General features: G+C 39.4%; 3 protein-coding genes across 3 annotated transcripts; 2 read left to right on the top strand and 1 right to left on the bottom strand.

Annotated features, from left to right (window-relative positions):
- Positions 1-1,342: 1,342 nt before the first annotated feature.
- Positions 1,343-6,982, bottom strand: LOC111577631 (ribonucleoside-diphosphate reductase large subunit-like). The gene is made up of 19 exons (XM_023283984.3): positions 6,813-6,982; positions 5,974-6,062; positions 5,697-5,874; positions 5,156-5,256; positions 5,006-5,065; positions 4,885-4,924; positions 4,617-4,779; positions 4,370-4,511; positions 4,180-4,263; positions 3,915-4,076; positions 3,709-3,788; positions 3,420-3,621; positions 3,156-3,305; positions 2,842-3,063; positions 2,675-2,751; positions 2,431-2,566; positions 2,243-2,338; positions 1,958-2,146; positions 1,343-1,863 (listed from the first exon to the last, which is right to left on the bottom strand). The coding sequence occupies exons 1-19, from the start codon at positions 6,829-6,831 to the stop codon at positions 1,672-1,674; spliced, it is 2,382 nt and encodes a 793-aa protein (XP_023139752.1). The 5' UTR covers positions 6,832-6,982; the 3' UTR covers positions 1,343-1,671.
- Positions 6,983-8,275: 1,293 nt separating this feature from the next.
- On the top strand, positions 8,276-17,634 carry rnf121 (ring finger protein 121). The gene is made up of 9 exons (XM_023284020.3): positions 8,276-8,412; positions 10,012-10,049; positions 10,308-10,449; positions 11,006-11,160; positions 11,258-11,365; positions 13,542-13,662; positions 13,753-13,886; positions 14,991-15,092; positions 16,198-17,634. Exons 1-9 carry the CDS (start codon positions 8,335-8,337, stop codon positions 16,316-16,318), a joined length of 999 nt encoding a protein of 332 aa, XP_023139788.1. The 5' UTR covers positions 8,276-8,334; the 3' UTR covers positions 16,319-17,634.
- Positions 17,635-17,768: 134 nt separating this feature from the next.
- On the top strand, positions 17,769-19,601 carry LOC111577657 (interleukin-1 receptor type 2-like). Its single transcript, XM_023284032.3, has 5 exons — positions 17,769-17,954; positions 18,036-18,077; positions 18,159-18,221; positions 18,325-18,454; positions 18,647-19,601. Exons 1-5 carry the CDS (start codon positions 17,930-17,932, stop codon positions 18,810-18,812), a joined length of 426 nt encoding a protein of 141 aa, XP_023139800.1. The 5' UTR covers positions 17,769-17,929; the 3' UTR covers positions 18,813-19,601.
- The last annotated feature ends 92 nt before the right edge of the window (positions 19,602-19,693 follow it).

Genomic DNA, 19,693 nt, shown 5'->3' with positions numbered 1-19,693 from the left:
TTCAAACATTAATTAAGAAGTGAAAACTGAGGGGTTCTGTTGAAACCAAACCACGGTCAGGTAGACCAACAAAAATTTCAGCCACAGCTGCCAGAAAAATTGCTCGGGATGCAAAGAAAAACCCACAAATAACTTCAGCTGAAATACAGGAGTCTCTGAAAAAAACTGGTGTGGCCATTTCAAGATGCACAATAAGGAGGCACTTGAACAGAAATGGGCTCCATGGTCGAGTCGCCAGAAGAAAGCCGTTACTACGCAAATGCCACTAAGCATCCCGCTTACAATATGCCAAACAGCACAGAGACAAGCCTCAAAACTTCTGGAACAAAGTCATTTGGAGTGATGAGACCAAAATTGAACTTTTTGGCCACAACCATAAACGCTACATTTGGAGAGGAGTAAACAAGGCCTATAATGAGAAGTACACAATCCCTACTGTGAAACATGGAGGTGGATCACTGATGTTTTGGGGATGTGTGAGCTACAGAGGCACAGGAAACAAGATGAATGCAGCATGTTATCAGAAAATACTGGAGGAAAACTTGCACTCATCAGCCTGGAAGCTGCACATGGGACATACTTGGACGTTCCAACATGACAACGATCCAAAGCACAAGGCCAAGTCTACCTGTCAGTGGCTACAACAGAATAAAGTAAAGGTTCTGGAGTGACCATCTCAGTCTCCTGACCTCAATATCATTGAGCCACTCTGGGGAGATCTCAAATGTGCAGTTCATGCAAGACAGCCCAAGAATTTACAGGAGCTGGAGGCTTTTTGCCAAGAAGAATGGGCAGCTTTACCATCTGACAAAATAAAGACCCTCATCTACAACTACCACAAAAGACTTCAAGCTGTCATTGATGTTAAAGGGGGGAATACACGGTATTAAGAACTGGGGTATGTAAACTTTTGATCAGGATCATTTGAGTAGTTTCTCTTGTCAATATGATTTAAAAAGAGTAAATACAGTTGTTTGATAATAAATGGCTTCACCCAACCACTTACCATGCGTGAAAGAAAAGTTTTTGTGTTATCATTCATATTGTCTGAAAAAATGACCAAGAAATCATAAATTCTGCCAGGGTATGTAAACTCATGACCACAACTGTACATTGTGTTATATTTATGACTACTTTTTTCCTGTTCTTCTTTCTATAGTTTTTTATAAAATAATTATTCTCTTTCCTTATTGCTAGGGTGACAACAGTCGAAACCAAATTCCTTGGATGTTGTGTACGTAGTTGGCCATTAAAGATGATTCTGTATATGCTCAGGTACCAACATATATTTCAAGATTGACATTTTCTTACACAATAATCAACAAAATAATGAGACTTGATGTAAAAACATTTACATTAGTTTATTTTTCATACATCTAAAATACAGACCAAAATGAAATTCATTAATGCGACCCACATGTTAAAAAACTGCACTGATAAAACTAAGAGCAAATAATTCATTGACCCTTTTTAATTCTATACAAGACATGCAACAAAAATGTACACTTCATGATGAAAATATTAAATAACTGCAAAGATGTGTGACTTGACGACAGCGGCATAAGTAAAACACCCGTGACAATATCATATACAAATAAAAAGCATTAAAAACACATTTTGAATGTGGAAGCTGGTGGTTAAGGAGGATTGTCTGAGTGTCTCGCACTTCACTTACGAGCCACACATTAGGCATTCATCTCTGTTTGCTAGGGAGCAGACCATAGCTGCAGTGTTGCGCTCTTTGGTCTCCTCCTCTGTGCTCTTGGCTGACTGGGCCTCCTTTAACTTCTCCTTGTTCAGGGTGAACTGAATGGGGTTGGCAGCAGGCTTCGTTCGCAGGTAGTACATGCCAGTTTTCAGGCCCTGCAGACAAGACAAACAGGCGTGAAGTTGTTGTTTTCCGATACTCTGGTGCAGCATATTTGTCACTTTGTGCTTCCCCTCAGTCCTTACTTACCAACTTCCAACCATAGAAGTGCATGCTGGTCAGTTTGCCATAGTTTGGCTCAGCAATATGGATATTTAGAGACTGGCTCTGGTCAATGTAGGCTCCGCGATCTGCTGCCATCTTGAGAACTGTCTTCTGGGAGATTTCCCAGACTGTTTTATACAACTGCTTCAGATCATCAGGGATCTCTTCAATATCCTGAGAAGTCAGATATATTTAATGTAAGCTTAGATTATAGGAACAGTACAGTGAAATGATACTGAATCAGTTAAGGGTTTAAGTGCAGCCTCCAACCTGGATGGAGCCGTTCTGAGCAATCAGCTGGTTCTTCATTTCTTCGTTCCACAGTCCTCTTTCTGTGAGGTCTTTCAGCAGGTGAGGATTCACAATCTACAGGACAGGCAGAAAAACACATAGCTAACTTTGCTTCCATGAACACACGCATTTGGACGTGCAACAAAACAAATGTACTCAGTGCTGACCTGAAACTCTCCTGAGAGCACTCTGCGCGTGTAGATGTTGCTGGTGTAAGCCTCAATGGACTCATTGTTGCCCAGGATCTGAGCAGTAGAAGCTGTGGGCATGGGGGCCAAAAGCAGACTGTTCCTCACACCATGCCTGAAGACACACAAAGGAGGAGCTGAATAAGGGATGAACTAATCTCCAGGCTACAGTAAATGAGAGACATAAAATGACAAGAACAAAAAGACACCCAGGAAGACTTACTTGGCAATTTTCTCCTTCAGTGCTTTCCAGTCCCAGAGATCTGTTGGGGTTTTCTCCCACATGTCATACTGGAGGATCTGAAAAACACAATGTCCTGGTTAGTGTCTGATCTCAAACTGCTTACATGTATCACAGGATGGATTTGAGGCGCTGTGAAAACTACTCACTCCCTTGCTGACAGGAGAGCCAGCGTAGGTTTCATAAGGGCCGACCTCAGCTGCCAGCTCACAACTGGCCTCCAGAGCGGCGTAGTAGATGGTCTCAAAGATCTGAATGTTGAGTAACTGGGCCTCTGGGCTTTCAAATGGATAACGCATAAGGATAAAGGCATCAGCCAGACCCTGCACACCGATTCCAATTGGCCTGTGACGCTTGTTAGAATTTTCAGCCTGTAAGGCAGGAGGGAGGTGCTATCTGTTAACAGAATGCTCATGAGACCTGCATGGTTGATAGACAAGTAACACAAGATAAGAAGCCTTACCTCTGGCACTGGGTAGTAGTTTATGTCAATAATCTTGTTCAGATTCTTGACAATGACTTTAGTGACAGACGCAAGTTTTTTGAAGTCAAAGGTCTTTTCTGGTGTCACGTACATGTTGAGGGCAATAGATGCCAGATTACACACTGCAACCTGAGTTAAAGAAAGAACAAATCAGACTGTAAACAATCACTGATTAACTAATGCAACTGGCAGCTAATTAGAGCTAAATCTGTCGGTACTAATATAATATCTTCTGTCACTCGCCTCATCTTTGCTGGTGTATTCGACGATCTCTGTGCACAGGTTGCTGGATTTGATGGTGCCCAGATTTTGCTGGTTGCTCTTCCTGTTGCAGGCGTCCTTGTACAGCATGTACGGTGTCCCGGTTTCTGTCTGTGATTCGATGATGGCGTACCACAGCTGCTGAGCCTTCACTACACGTCTCGCTCTGCCCTCCTTCTCATATCTAAGGACCAATAGGATATCAAGGGGACACGTTAGCACTGAGAAATGAGCCTTTTGTTAGGAATAGAGTTTGCTGTGCTTCTCTTACCGAGTGTACAGCTTCTCGAACTCCTCTCCCCAACACTCCTCTAACCCGGGACATTCACCGGGACACATCAGAGACCAGTCCTGCAAGGACAACAGAGGAACTAGAAGACTTGTCCCTATTAAGTATTTACAATGGGTGCTAAAGCATCACAGCTAAAAGAAAACATAAAGATAACCAGCCTACATGGGATTTTGTCCAATATTCACCTGATTACTTTCCACGCGTTTCATAAAGAGATCTGGGATCCACATGGCAAAGAACAGGTCTCTGGCTCTCTGCTCTTCTTTTCCTGTGTTCTTCTTCAACTCCAGAAACTCAAACACATCCAAATGCCATGGCTCCAGGTACACAGCGAAGGCCCCTGGTCTCTAAAAAATTAAACACAGAGAGCAAAGTGATTAAACTTACAGCAATGCTAAGCATCATTTCATGCACCGTAAACTGATAAGGTAAGATAAATCTCATCCATACCTTGTTGCCACCCTGGTCAACATAACGTGCTGTGTTGTTGTACACTCGCAGCATAGGAACCAACCCATTGGAAGTGCCATTAGTCTGAAAAACACAGATTACATATGTAATGTTTGAAACATGCTTGGTGTACATAACAGCTCTTCTGTTTCTGCTTGACTCTACTCTACGCAATGTACATTTTGCTCACCCCAGCAATATAGCTGCCTGTTCCTCTGATACAGCTAACTGCCAATCCAATACCTCCAGCTGATTTGGAGATGAGGGCACACTGCTTCAGTGTGTCGTAAATACCTTCGATGCTGTCGTCCTTCATGGCTAGCAAGAAACAACTGCAGAAGTCCAAACAAATTAGATTAGGTAAAAGAAGTCAACTTTAATAGACGGCATCAAAGATTTGGTAAGTTTTGTTCGGAACTCATTTTTGTATTTTCTACCTGGACAACTGCGGCCTGTTGGTGCCGGCGTTGAAGAGCGTAGGGGAGGCATGGGTGAACCACTTCTCTGACAGCAAGTTGTAGGTATCAATGGCTGCATCGATGTCTCCTTTATGAATCCCGACTGCCACTCTCATCAGCATGTGCTGAGGTCTCTCAGCAACTATATAGAAAAAGACAACAAACAATTAAGAATATACAAATAACTAAGGATTGTATGTGCCCATAAACATCCTTCTCAGGAAGTTAAAGAGAAACCACCTCGTACCTTTGCCATTAATCTTCAGCAAGTACGACCGCTCCAGAGTCTATTAGAGCAAAAGAACAAATTAGATGGACAATACCAGCATCTGTACAAGGCAAGAAGGCAAACTGAAATGAAAAATTACCTTAAAGCCAAAGAAGTTGTAAGAGAAGTCTCTGTCGTAAATGATGGCTGAGTTGAGGCGCTGCAAAGAAGACGAACATTATGTTGAACAATACTAAATATAATTACAGTCACATCAAATTTGAACACAAACTAATCAAAGGGGACTTACAGCCTTGTTTTCAAGGACAATGTCTAGCGTCTCCTTGGAGATCATAGGAGAGTGACGTTTATTTAAAGGGTTGACATAGTTGTATAAGTCCTCCATCACATCTGTGCAAGAAAAAATAAATGAAAATCAGTCAGTGCCAATTTGCCTGGAGCAAAGTTCATATCCCCCAACACCATAAAATATATAACAATCTAAATGAGTAAATCAGAATCTTTCGGGGAAAAAGAACAATCGATTTCCTGCAGGAAATATTGACTATCTGAGGTTATCGGTTTGGTCATAATCCTGAAAAAAATACAAGATGAGAAACATGAAGATCTGGGAGGCTTGCTACTGGTGCAAAGCAATGCTACCACTATGTGCAGCATTATCATTTACCAAAAATGTTGCACCACAGGTCATATGATGCTTATGGTGCAACTGCGGTATTTTTGTTTCAATGCAACGTCCAATTTAGAGATATATTTAACACAAACAAAATCACACATCTCACATTGCAGCAGAATATTATTTTTTATGGTCATTTAACACTGGTACTCACCACTGAACACTTTCTTGGTCTCTTTGTGCAGGTTGGAAACAGCGATCCGTGCAGCCAGGATTGCATAGTCAGGATGTTTAGTGGTGAGGGTGGCCGCTGTCTCTGCTGCCAGAGTGTCCAGCTCCACAGTGGTGACTCCACTGTACAGACCCTGGATCACCTTCATCGTGATCTGGGCCTGCAGAAACACAGAGTTGATAGACGGATAACCACTGGATTTAAGTCAATGAAATACTTGAGGATGTGTTTTCTTTTTTTTAATCTGGTTTGAACTTACAGGGTCCACAAAGTCAGCATTGAGCCCATAGCAGAGCTTCTGGATGCGAGATGTGATTTTATCAAAAGTAACTCCCTCCTGGCGTCCATCTGAAAAACACAGTATTGTTAGTCCTAGTGCGTATGTGATTAAACAAACTCTCAGCATAGTTGCTTTAATGCAACTGCGGCATTAAATACACCATAAATACCAGTGTATTATCTATTAATTGAATTCCCTCGACTGATCAATTAACTGAGAGATGAACACCTGTCCAACCAGTCACTGTGCCAGCAAAAGGGAGGACACCTGGCTGCTTGGCGCCAACACAACACACACCAAAACAAGTCGAAAATAACCCTCCTTTTACACATTCCTTGCAGAGGGACGTTTGCAATGCATTTATTTTAAAATTTAAAAAAAAAAAAAAAAAAAAAAACGCCGACAAGTCAGCTGGAGAGCAAAAGCACAATTATCCATTTAATGTCTCCACTGAGTCGATCTTATTTGACAAATAATCGTATCATCAGCGTCAAATTGTGTTAAAAATAAGGACGAAACAATTCAACACACCGGAAAAATGAGAAACTTAGTAACTGCTAGCATTTGTGCTTTCATAACACAAGTCTTTGTTCGGTGTCTCGACGGAAGTACACCACACAAAGACGTAAAAACGCACTTTAATATGACTAAACCTGACTGAGACTTAAAAACACGATGCTTCTTTACCGTATGAACCTTTAGCACAAGCTAAGCACATTTTATGAGTTTTACAGAAGTGTAAAACCACAATAAATTCGCTTTATCTGGCAGCAACTGACCACAAAAGACAGACAACAAAGTAAGTTTAGCTACAACACCTCGCTTAATGACGTGCATGTTGGCAGTGAAGCGGCTGATTTCCTCCTACAGCAGGTGTTTTCTTCTCAGACTCAAAATAAATAAGGTTACTGTGTTTTAAAGCAGATTTAGGAGCTTCTCACACTGTAAGAACAATCGAACATCACAGTTGAATCTCAAATTGAGAGCGCCAATAAACCACAAGCCGGTTACACTGCACCGTGTCCGCGCAGCAGCCAATCAGAGAAGACGCAAGTTGGTTACGCGCCATGTGTCACCCTGTCAGCCAATCAGAGAAGACTGCAGCAACCTTCTCAACCAATCAGAATCACCATACAGTCCTTTTACAGCCTCCTTTTCCGGGCGAAATCTGGCGGGATGTTTCTAAACAAGGGCAACATGTAATTATTATTGCAGCAGCAGGAATGCTTAATCTGAGCTGTTTTATAAACGATAACTACCCTCCAACGACTACACAAGAATGTCACTTTAAGTTAAAGACAAGTTATGACTCGCAGACTTTTATACATTTCCTTCCTTACACGATTACTATACCAGTCATAAAGCTTTAGATAATTACATGCACACTCTTTGGTATTCATATACTTCAAGAAGTAAACTTTGCATAATAAATTCAATGACAGTGATATATGTATGTAGGTCTCCATGAAAGATGAATCAGTCCCTCCCACTTGACCCATCAAAATCAGCTGATTGACAACAAGAATTAATTTTGGTACAATTACTTTTGTATATTACATAGATCCATGAATATTTTACATCCACATTAGGACTCAAAATATAAAATCAAAATCTTTGCTCAACGCAATTTTTTATGGCAACCTCTAAGCATCAATAAGTGAAAATTTCACGTGGCTACCTCCTTTATGTATAAATTTATGAGGGCTCAAAAATGCTGGAAAAGCAACATGAATTAAACAGTCAATAATCAACCTATTTCTTTGTACTCTGAGGGCCTGTACCTCTGAAAATATTTACAGTATTTATAGTATTATATTTATCAAATATGTTGAAATTATTGTACAACAAAAATCTGCAGTTTCTGGAGGGCTTATGTGGTAACTTTTTCTACATTTGGTACATTTTTATGTTAAATGACCCATGTAGTATTCCATAAAGTCTTGATTATATATGGTAGAGAACTTGTCTGAATACTATATTTACAGAAGTAATCAAAATTATTCTAACCTTGAGGAAGAAAATGAGCAGAATCAGTAACATTTGATCAACATGTAGGTTTATTACACAATATGCAATAAGCTGCACTCAAAGCTTTGATTATTTTTAATTGCTCAAACCAGTCATCAAAATAACTACCTCATAATTTGATGGTTGGCAAATAACAGATTAATCTTCACAGCTCTACAACGAATACAAAAGGTCATAAGTGCATATATAATTTGACCTACATTATTTCTGAGCTTTATTTTGAAGAAGAAAAGCCACACGCAGCCGGATGTGACCTGCTCAGGTTGGATGCTAATGCTAATGGACCCGGAACGGTAAAGCAGCACTCCGAAGATGGCCGGGGTGTTTGAGGTGGAGGTTGACGGTGTAGAGCACGACCATGGGCTGGAGCATCACGATGAACCGAACCAGGTGAGAGTAACGGGCTTCACGGAGGTCGTGAGGCAGGCAAAACAGACGGAGTTGGCCGGGGTTCATAGTGTAGTGCTAGCAGCTATCTTAGCTGCTACTCTCCGGTTTAGCATGCCGCAAGCAGCTAGCTGCGGGTTAACTTAGCCGTCTGTTACCAAGAAGCGGTTTCCACATAAAATACTCTGTCCGGTCGGTGCAACTGCACGTCTGTCGTCAAAACAGCAGTGCAAGCGAAAACGCCCTGAGAGTCATTTAGCAATGCTAAGCTAGCTACCGTTAGCTGCTTTAATCTGTTCAAAGTAACTCAGATTTGTTATATTTTTATAAAATGGTAATAATAATAAAAAAAAAACGTTTCCGCTTCTGTATGTTCGCTGCTGCTTAGAGAAAATATCAGACAACTTGATTTATTCATTCTACAAAAACAGCTGATGTGGCTGATCGGGTCAAAGGTCTCCTATTGCTAATGGTTTGTCAGAAAAAAACACCATCCCATCTCCTGTGGGATTTCAATCTTCTGGTCCAACCTGACATAGCTGGTGTCAAACTGAGGACACCACATGGTTAATTAAGAACAGGTGTACAAGCTATTACAGTCATATTATTACACATTATAGCCATGTTAAGTGTAATTAAATACTAAATGTACATCCTTTATTTCAGCCTTTTTTTTGATTTGCTAATTGCATTGTTTCAAATTGCGATCAATTAATTGTTGAGCCCTACAGCAGAGGTAGAATATTAAACCGTCAATATACACATTAGATAGTTTGAATAGAAATTTGTAAGAAGGGGACTTAAGGCACCCTAATGGCCTGTTTCTTCCTGCATCTTTTTGTGTAAATTGTAATTTTATTTATTAATCACATTTAAAGACAAGAGTTGAATCTTAGTGGTATTTAAATAAATACAACAACCCATAAGACAAACTAACACCCATTTCTTTAGTAATAACTGGTTGTGAACTCATAGCTGGATAGTTGTTGGTGTAGTCATTGTCCGCTTTCATTCAGCAGATTAGAGGCTCTGATGACAAGAAAATATTGCATAAGTTCTTGCTGTCAGATTTTAATTTCAGTCAAGGTAAATTTGCTGGACCAACCTTTCAGTAGTATCATTCTAGTCAGATATAGGTATTTGTGAGTGGCGTTGTGTTCCACCTAGTGTTGCCACGCCTGATATTTATCTTGCTGCACAACCAAACTTAAATATTTAATATTTAAAATAGTTTGTTTAGCTGTGAAGTAATTGCTATGCAAGTAAGATCTGAGCATTTAAAGCCAACTGTGTAAAAGGTGATGCTTAATGCTGCAGATTGGACGGATAATATTGTTTTTGGTAATTAGCTATGGCTGACTTGCATAATAGCCGTTTAAAACTCCAGCATAGTTTATACCTTAGTGCAGATTATCCTAGAATCTGCATCCAAAAGGAAATTATATTTTTGTTTCTGTGTTCAAATGAGATTTGTATCGAGAACTTAGTTTAGCCACGCTACAGAAGTATCCCGTCTTTGGAGTTGTGGTATTGTCATTATTTTGTTTAGCTGTTGATTTGGTAATATGTCATAATCATTACTTTTCTTTTTCTTTTTTTTAGTTCGATGTGTCCAAGCTTTCACCAGAAGAGAAGTGGAGGTTAGTGTCTTTGCCACACTTTAAATGTATCATGCAGGAGTTGTTAATCATTCTAGTGTGATTTTCATTGTAGAAAAATTTCGATATTTTGGGGATATTTTAGTTGACATAATTTAAAGTGTTCTCAGTCTAGCATTGGGAGGTATTACTGTTATAATGCAGCTGTACAGACACACCTATTTTGCTTAGGTATAAATCAGCCAACCATGCGACTCTTGGCTCATACTATTAGTTGAGCATGAACTTCTTTTTCTACAGGGTGGAGCATGCAAGAATGCATGCCAAACATAAAGGTCACGAGGCCATGCACGCGGAGATGGTGCTGATCCTCATCGTCACCCTGGTCGTCGCCCAGTTAGTCCTTGTGCAATGGAAACAGAGGCATCCAAAGTCATACAATGTAAGAACCCACAAAAAAAAACCACACACACACACACTCTGTGTGCAAAGTTTGGAAACACCATCACGTTAAGATATGATTCAAATGGGGTTGGGGTGTGTGTTTTTGGTGATGGGGAAGAAAGGGGAGAAAAGATTTATTGGCAGGATACATGCAGTTGTACTTTGTGTTTTCTGTTCATGTGGCAGCACATGATTATAGCCATATAGCTTATTATACTTATAACTTATTTCCTCAGAAAAAATTAAAACATTTTATTTGTAAGCGCCTTTCTTGACACCTAAGGTCGCTTTACAAGAAAAACAAATACAACAGAACAGATTAAAAAAACATACATAAAGATAAAAAACATACAATAAGAAAAAGGCAATTGGAGAGAATAAATTGTCTTGAACAGGTGAGTTTAATAAAGAGAAAATCTAGTATTTTCATTATGCTCCCAAATGATCTAAAATACGCAAACATGTTGCAGATATTTTTGTGTTTCCACGATGTCTGATGGTGGTAGCTTTATTATCCCTGCATCTTCTAACATGTATGCTCTGCTGTCTTGTAGCTGGTGACTCTGTTCCAGATGTGGGTAGTTCCTCTCTACTTTACTACCAAACTTCACTGGTGGAGGTTCCTGACCACATGGTTTATCTTCTCTGTCATCACAGCGTACATTTCCTTCCGTGCCACTCGCAAGCCGCTGGCCTGCACCACACCGAGGTAAAACACTTGTTTACACTTCAGCATATCTTGAATAGTAAGAGATCGTCCATTCCGTTAATGTGAAGTAAGCATCCCATCTTTTTGGTTTTTGTAGGTTGGTGTATAAGTGGTTCCTCCTTCTGTACAAGATCAGCTATGCCACAGGAATAGTTGGCTACACCGTCGTCATGTTTACACTTTTTGGTATTAACTTAATATTCAGGTATGTATTGTCAGTGTCAATAAAACTTTTTTTTCAGCTATTCAAGAATACCTGTGGGTGTTACCTGTAGGGCCACTGAAATTATACGCTTCAAACTTTGCAGTGCTATTAACAAGAATAGTGATCCTTAACATCTCAGCGATTGGTTTCACGTCTAATGTGTAAAGCACTTGGCTGCCACTAGATGGTGCTGTTTTGCCTCTTATGCTTTCTGATCATTGCTCCCATAACATTCATATACAGCTCACCTACACAATTTTCCTTTGCTTTTTGACTTGTCTTTGTGGTTGGTTTTTCTTAATTTATGTACTGAAATGCCATATAAAGAGTGTAAATCTAGACAAAATCCAGCCCACATTATCCAGAACTGACAACAGGAGTGTGGTTTAGTGAGAGCAGGTTTAGTGAATGGTCTGTGGACCATGAGTTGAAAAAAATTCTGGGTTTTCAGTTGCAAAAACAGAGATCACTTTTACTGGGGGTGAGATACTTTGGTAACTCTGTAACCCTAATCTGCTCAATGGCAGGTTTTCCTCAACAAAGTTAGTTTGTCTTGGTCTCCTGCCTTCGTGAAAGAGCTCTATGACAGTGTTGCAGTCCATATCAGAGCACATTGGAGCACATTCACTGGGAGAAGTTTATTTTGGAAAAAGATCAAAGTTCCTGTTGGATAGTAATTTGCGACCAACGACTGCAAATGTAACAAACATTATCGCTTCTGTCTGTTTTCAATCAGTTATCAGGGTAAACTGTTACACATCTTTTTATCTTCAGCTTAGAATCAGATCTGTACACTGTATGTCTCTGTGATTCTGGACAACCAGACAGCTTCATTGATAATGCTTTCTTCCATTCACCCACTTTGGACTAAATCCTACCCTAGAGGTTAGACAAGTCAGAGTCTGCTTTCTGTAACATGCCCCTGGTAGTTTTAGTTGAAGTGAAAATCTGATCATACAACAATTAAATTACAAACAGTGAGGGCTTAGTTTAAAAATACTGTGTCACTGTAAGATACAATTTACAAGTAACAAGTCTCCCTTTATTTCTTTCCTGTTGGTTGGAGAGAGATGAGAGAGACCGCTCTTATCTGCTTCACAGTCTAAAGAAGAATGTGTAACTTGCAAATTTTAACTGAATTGAAAACAAGAATATCTTAGAAGTCTTTTAGTAATCGTGTGCTAGGTATTATGCATACACTTTTTTGTGCCTGCTGTCTTCACCTTGTCTTACTTACAAAAGAAGGCTCCCTTTTTGGCAACGAATTGCAGATAAAAAGAAACATTTGGGTACTCTGCCAAATATGTTTGGCTGACATCCCAATGCAGATGTACTGTATCTGGGAAGATTAACCTCATCTTCTTATGTCTGCAATCTTAATGGAAAAAACAACTCCATTCACTAAATCCTCTGAATGAGCACGGGGTTGGTTTGTACAGATCATGTTCTTCTCGAGCAGCTAGTTAATTATTTGATGAGGAATCTGCATCAAGGTCTGACATACATGGCTACATGAGTTTCCTGAGGCTCCACCATGATGAATTCTAACTGGTTAAAACATGAGCACCTCCCCAGACTTCATTTGCTACACTTGAAAGTCACAATTCTGTATTGACAGTTTTCAACTAAATAAATTGAAATTTTCACATAAGCTTCATTTTTCACGGTTACAAACTCAAAACAAAACCTTTTGATCACTATTATCTATGTTAGTATGCTGTGGGATTGTGTGGTCCACCTAAAGAACGTATGGGTTTTTTTTGTTTTTAGAACAGGCTAACAGGAAGGTACATTAAAACTTTCCAACTGTTCTTCCTGAATTAACTTTGGCACTTCCTATCTAGAAATGATTAAAATGTCGTTTCCCGTATTTGCTGATAATAAGGCAAGAATGTGTTTTAAACTTCTGTAGGCATGGTAAAATCCTGTCTTTTTTCCTGTTTTTTTTTCTCCTTTCTTTTTGGTTTTGTTTTGTTATTTAAGTATTTTGGGGAAGTTTGGAATGAAAATGCTTTCAGCTTGGCATTCTCACCGAAGGGTTACAAGCAAATTCTATTTTTTTTCTATGAAATGTAATCTTTGCTTTTCTAGCTTCGCCAGCTATTTGTTTGCCAAAGCTGCTGCAGCAACATTATTCAGAGCCATTAATTTGAAGCTGTGCCTTTTTTTCCACCAGGATAAAGCCAGAGGATGCAATGGATTTTGGAGTGTCACTGCTATTCTATGGGCTGTACTATGGAGTCCTCGGAAGGGATTTTGCAGAGATGTGTGCAGACTTCATGGCTTCAACTGTTGGGGTAAGTGGACAAACTGCACACTGTATATTTGTGTTCACTTGTTAAACGTAATGACTGTAATCTATAATGTAACTTTGACTGTTATTTCAGTATTACAATGCATCTGGCATGCCGACCAAGCACCTCTCTGACAATATCTGTGCCGTGTGCGGTCAGCCCATCCTCGTAGATGTCAGTGAGGAAGGGATTATTGAGAACACGTACAGATTATCCTGCAACCATGTGTATCCTTCTGTCGCTCATATTCTGATGCTTTTATCAGTGAAAAAGAAGTTCATGTGCATGATGAAGCATTTCTGCAAAAGGTGTAGCCATGAGTTTGTATTGGAGATACAGTGTGTAGTAACATAGCAACCCAAAGAGGAATTGACAGTTGACCTGACCTTTATGCTAGATTGGGGATGTCTGTTCATGTGAATTTACGTTATTTCCCTCCAGAATGTTCTAGTGTGTGTACGCTGTAAATAGCACGCATCCTTATTTAGTTTCACTGTAATGGTTTGTTAGATTTATATTTTAGACATTTACAACTTCGTGATAATCTTGCTCAAACTATTGATACACAGTTTGCTGTATGTCAGCAAACATTCAAAAAATAAGCTGCACTACATTGCAGTTATGTAGGCTTCACGTCTGTATATAGTTGACAGCTTCTTTGCACAATTCAAATTTGATATATTTCATTTGATTCTTTATAGCAGCTCAACTTCCCTCTTAAAATAATGAAATTTGAAATAATGAAGTCTGTGCACATAAAAAACTGTAGTAAACTACACAACAAACATCGACAAATATGTTGATTCCGTTTATTTATATATCTGTGTGTGTGTGTGTGTGTGTGTGTGTGTGTGTGTGTGTGTGTGTGTGTGTGTGTGTGTGTGTGTGTGTGTGTGTGTGTGTGTGTGTGTGTGTGTGTGTGTGTGTGTGTGTGTGTGTGTGTGTGTGTGTGTGTGTGTGTGTGTGTGTGTGTGTGTGTGTGTGTGTGTGTGTGTGTGTGTATTTAATCCTTGAAATATGGATATTGGCATCAGTCCCAAAAACTATATGTTATACATTTAAATGTGCAAATACGCGTTTAACCATGTAATAGAAGTTCCTCATCAGTGCAGTGTTGTTGATATGTAAACCCATTTAGGTAATATTTTGTCTTTTTGCATGTAAATTGATATATTGTCTTTTTGCATTTGCTGAAATTATGCCATCACAGCTTACATGATAGACTGAATTGGTGCAAACCTTATAGGTTTCTGTATTTGAACGAAAGCTGCCATTTCCAGAGTATTAAGTGTTTGAACTGGTGCTACATCGAACCTTAACTACACGTCCAGTTTCCATGAGTTCTGTATAAGAGGATGGTGTATCGTCGGAAAGAAGCAGATGTGCCCGTATTGCAAAGAGAAGGTGGATCTGAAGAGGATGTTCAGCAACCCGTATCCTTTGCTGTGTCAAAGATCACATAGAATAGTATACTATGCATTGAAATAAGGTTTCCACTGGAGAATTAAGTGTTACTTATATTCTACAGCCATACAGAGGCTTTTTGCCATTGCTGTTATGACTGTGCTGGATTATGGTGAAACCATACACATGCATAGCTCTTCTCAATGCTTACATGCATTGATTATAGTCTGTCTGAGAACATTCAGGATTGTTACAAATCTTAAATCCCTTAAATCACTAGCTTGGTCTTTTATCTATAGCGGTTCTGCCTTGTCTATGGATCATTATCTGCCAACAAAGAGGAAGATACAGTCTTCACTCCCACGATTTATTCCTGCTCTCTGTTCCCAGAGCCTGTACTGTACTGCATAAAGTGTATTTCTGTACAAACCTGATTTGGCTTTGAGCCAGTTGCAAAAATGCCTGAATATTAAGAGCACTTGGTAAATTCAAAACAACTTTATGCAACTTGGAAGCAATCGCATTCAGATGTACATGTCATGACTGGCTCATATTAGTCGCTACTCTATCATGGTCATTGACATGTGTCACATTTTTGCAATGTTACATTGCTGTAGTATATTCTCAGTTTTTCTGTAAACCTTATTTAAATTGTCTGTGACCTGTTCATTGATGCTGTTGCCTGAGAGATTCTTCATCTCAAGGTTACATTTCCGAGTTAACTAAGGGTTGTATACAAAAATACAGTGTTTATGTATAAAAGGTAACAAAACAAAAACCACATGGATGGGAACAGTGTTCACGGACGACATATAACGGTCAACAAACCCAGTCATACGACCTCACACAAGGGGCCGCGTTTCTTGGAACAGCGTGGAAATGTTCACAGTAAAGTTAGGTGAATTTCTCAGGCAGCTCATTGCAGGCTATTTAAACAGGACAGTAAACATTTATAGGTTGTACGTCAAGTTCCTGTTCCTTTTTTTGTGGTGAGAGAGACCAACTGAGGTAAATATAACAAATAGCCCCTGAAACTGAAAGTGGTTTCTACCACAATTATAGCTATATACTGGCAAAGATAGTCATCCATTTACTGAATGTTTCTGATGTTTTTTCCTTAACCTATTTTGATAGCTGGGAAAGGCCGCATGTAATGTATGGACAACTTTTAGACTGGCTTCGGTACTTGGTGGCCTGGCAGCCCGTTATTATTGGATTTGTGCAAGGTATCAACTACGTCCTGGGTCTGGAGTGACCTGCGACTGGCAGAAATGGACACACATGCCATGCTGAGAAGATATGCACTGGCTCAAAGGACTGAGGGCCTAACATTGAACTAAAACACCAATAAAAAAAAAAGTGTCTATACTTTTTGTATATATTTATAGGCACATATCTGTATTTACGGTTTATTTGAATTCTATTAGTTATCTGAATTTGGATGTCTGTCAATTTTGCAGGATTATTTGTTCACTCAGCGTTACACTTTTAATGATCTTATCGCCGAGTAGATCGGTCTCAAAATCATTAGAGAGGAGCTTTTTACTAATTTAGGTCTTAAATGTTTATACTTAGTTACATGATCATTCTGGAGTTTGTTATGTGTCACTGTATTGGAGGTAAAAGGTCAATTCAGATGACCTCATGTCTGCTGGTCATCACCCATCATTAATGGAAACCAGCATCAGTCATCACTTCCTGTGCCTCTAAAATACATGAACCCTTTATCCATCATGTAACTGCTTCGTTTTACGCAATCGCACATTTTGCTGTTCGACGTGAGGTAAATATTTGAACTGAAGTGATACAAGTTTCACAATGGCTCACAGTCATGTGTCATGAGTAGATGCATTGTCATCATGGAGGGAAGAAGTGCGTAGTGTATTTAGAAGGGAATACCTCATACAGTACGTGCTAAGATGGAACTTTGTCTCTTACAGGGTTTTAAAATATCCTCACTGTCTTCAGAGAAATACTCATCCTTACCCACTGGCATTAAGAGGAGCTTTTACCTGTTATATAATATCTAAGTATCTGTAAGCATGAATCAGAAAATTGAATAAATGGATATCACAAAGCTTGGCCAAATGTAACCAAACTCAAAAATAGTCTAGAAAGTGCTAGAGGTAAGATATTATGTGTGAATCAGGTGAACTGTTCTGAAATCAGTGACATAGGAACCACTTATTAACTGGGCCCAAACTATTGACTGTTGACTTTAAATTTGATTTGAGGAAAAAAAGAAAAACATCCCACTATGATCCTTTAACTCTGAGCGTGTTGACGGTGCCAGTCTTATTTTTTTGTCACCTGTTCAAACGTTTCTGCTACTGTATGTGGGTTTTCCGGGATAAAAAAAGTTGCTGGAAGGGGATGGTCGGGGATGTTCTGCAGGTACTGGACCCAGTATAAATGCATCAAAAGGCCTATTTTGAGGGACAATGTCTCATCCCTGGACCTCTCCACCAGCTCCAACAGTAAACGGACTGTGTCCAACAAGGCTAACATGATCATTTTTGTTCTGTTGTCAATGTTTTCATCAAGATGAGTTAATAAATGTCACATGGCTCAGATGGTGTGTTTCATCCATGCATTCCTGAGATGTAGGTTTCCACAATTTAAAGCCAAACTCCCTGGATTGTATAAGGATTTCAACACAAATGAAATGAGACATAGCTGTAAATTAATCAGCACTCATTTATGTAACCAGAAAGTGTGTTGACAACCCACTATGAACATGACTGACCTGTTTTTCTGAGGAAATCCCCGTGTAGTGAGTGGGCGAAGGGGAAGTGGATGCTTGTGTGTGTATATATAATGATCCCAAACGCCAGTCAGCAGCAGGAGTCTCACTGGAGGAGTCAGTATGAAGCTGTTGTCTGTCGTCAAAGGTAACTGCATTTTGTTTCCAGCTCAGTTGTTTTCTCTCAGTCTTGGTGTTTGGTTGTGAACATGTTGTGTCTCTACAACAGCTTTGGGGTCTGTGTGTCTGCTGTTTGCAGATGGAGCTCCAGGTACGGTACAGATATGTTGAAGACTTTAAAGCGTAACTTCTTGTGATGAGATTTTTGTGCTAACCTCAGTTTGTTCTTCAGTTTCTGAGGATGAATCTCCAGAGATCATCGGGCCGAATCGTGTCCAAATCAAAGCTCATCCAGGTAACACTCCATGACACACACTCAGTGTTACCTGATTTTTATTGTTAAGACTCCCTGCACATATAAAGTTGGATTCATAGTCTGGATGTGTTCTGTTTAACAGGTGAGCCGCTCCTCCTTCACTGCGGTGCATTTACAAACTGTGAGGATGATGTGAGCGTTATCTACTGGCTCGTCAATGACTCTTTCCCTGAAGAAACGGTCAACAGCGACAGAATAGTGGAATCAAGCGAGTAAGTAAAATTGAGTTTTAAGTGAACTCATTTAAGTGTTATTTATGCACAAAAAAATGTTAGATCATCCTTTGCTTCAAACATACAGTAGTTCTGCTCTTTTTTTATTACTTTTTTACTTAAGTAGTGTAGACAGTAATATGATTGAAGGCACAATCTGCAGTTGGACTGTAAGGGCTGCCTTTGTTTTAGATCAACTTTCGAGGAGGGTACAGTCCTACAGAGGAGTTTGCTCTTGAAGACCGTCACCTCAGAGGATCTCACATCCAACTTCACATGCGTTGTGACAAATGCCATGGGAATGGCCCAGAAGTGCATAACATTAACAGCAAAGACTGATGGCTTTAGCAGTAACTGACAGAAAACACACAGAATAGCACTGCTGTAAAAAGTGGATTTCTGTGTGCAGGGTTATATCTTGCAGAAAATTGCCAAGAGTTAACGTATGTGAAATTGCTGCTTTTGTGTTGTACTGAAATCCGGGCTGCATTTGATTATGGCAAATCCTTACCCTTTGATATGTAGGCCAGTAAACGTAAAAATGACTCCTAAATCTCAAGGAAGGAATAATACAAGGAAACCAGTCAACAGGTGGACACTAGGTCCCTTAATGCTGCTTTTGAGGATCCCCTCCTGATCCAAGGAAACAAAACATCCAGAGGCAACACTTTATGTGGAACTGAACACACCCATTATACCTGCAGTAAACTGCCTACATTACTATGACTCTACAAGGCACTTTCTACCAATTCCAGACTGATACAGAATATTGCACCAGTAATTCGCTGAAATTATTTTGTGTGTATCATTGTACTGTTCGCTGACAGAAATCTCAACTTTGTATGCTTTTAAACCATAATGAGAATTTACATTATCATCAATTAAATCTTTCATAAACTCATGTATACGCTGCTGATAAATCATTGTGGCTGTTTCACTTGAGATTTACCATTAATCCTACATTGTAGTTGGTGTTTATTTCAAGCAGGTATAGAATCAGTATCACTGAACACTTTCATAGGTGCAGTCGATACAGGTGTCCACTGTAATGTGTCATTTCTGAGGGTGGTCTATTTAATATGTTTTTGTGTTGTATGCCAATGCAAATGTAATTATTCCATTAATAAATCAAAGGCTACAAGCTACAGCAACTTCTCTAATATTCATTTGGTAAAAAAGAAATATTTAAAAATGACAGTTATTGACCGTTAAGAATTGCCTCTTATTTGTGTTTGAGCC

The sequence above is a fragment of the Amphiprion ocellaris genome, chromosome 14, assembly GCF_022539595.1.
Source record: "Amphiprion ocellaris isolate individual 3 ecotype Okinawa chromosome 14, ASM2253959v1, whole genome shotgun sequence".
Lineage (NCBI taxonomy): Eukaryota > Metazoa > Chordata > Actinopteri > Pomacentridae > Amphiprion > Amphiprion ocellaris.
Note: the sequence above shows the minus strand (reverse complement) of the source record. Positions and strands in the feature narration are given on the sequence as shown.

Excerpts from the sequence above, each read along its gene's own strand:
- LOC111577631 (XM_023283984.3), bottom strand. Across the intron at positions 5,875-5,973 it reads ATGCTGACTTTGTGGACCCT|GCCCAGATCACGATGAAGGT; the intron begins GTAAGTTCAAAC and ends GTGTTTCTGCAG. Across the intron at positions 3,789-3,914 it reads AACGCGTGGAAAGTAATCAG|GACTGGTCTCTGATGTGTCC; the intron begins GTGAATATTGGA and ends TTGTCCTTGCAG.
- rnf121 (XM_023284020.3), top strand. The coding sequence starts at position 8,335 with ATGGCCGGGGTGTTTGAGGTGGAGGTTGACGGTGTAGAGCACGACCAT. Across the intron at positions 10,450-11,005 it reads GGCATCCAAAGTCATACAAT|CTGGTGACTCTGTTCCAGAT; the intron begins GTAAGAACCCAC and ends GCTGTCTTGTAG. Across the intron at positions 11,366-13,541 it reads GGTATTAACTTAATATTCAG|GATAAAGCCAGAGGATGCAA; the intron begins GTATGTATTGTC and ends TTTTTCCACCAG.
- LOC111577657 (XM_023284032.3), top strand. The coding sequence starts at position 17,930 with ATGAAGCTGTTGTCTGTCGTCAAAG. Across the intron at positions 17,955-18,035 it reads GCTGTTGTCTGTCGTCAAAG|CTTTGGGGTCTGTGTGTCTG; the intron begins GTAACTGCATTT and ends TCTCTACAACAG. Across the intron at positions 18,455-18,646 it reads AGAATAGTGGAATCAAGCGA|ATCAACTTTCGAGGAGGGTA; the intron begins GTAAGTAAAATT and ends CCTTTGTTTTAG.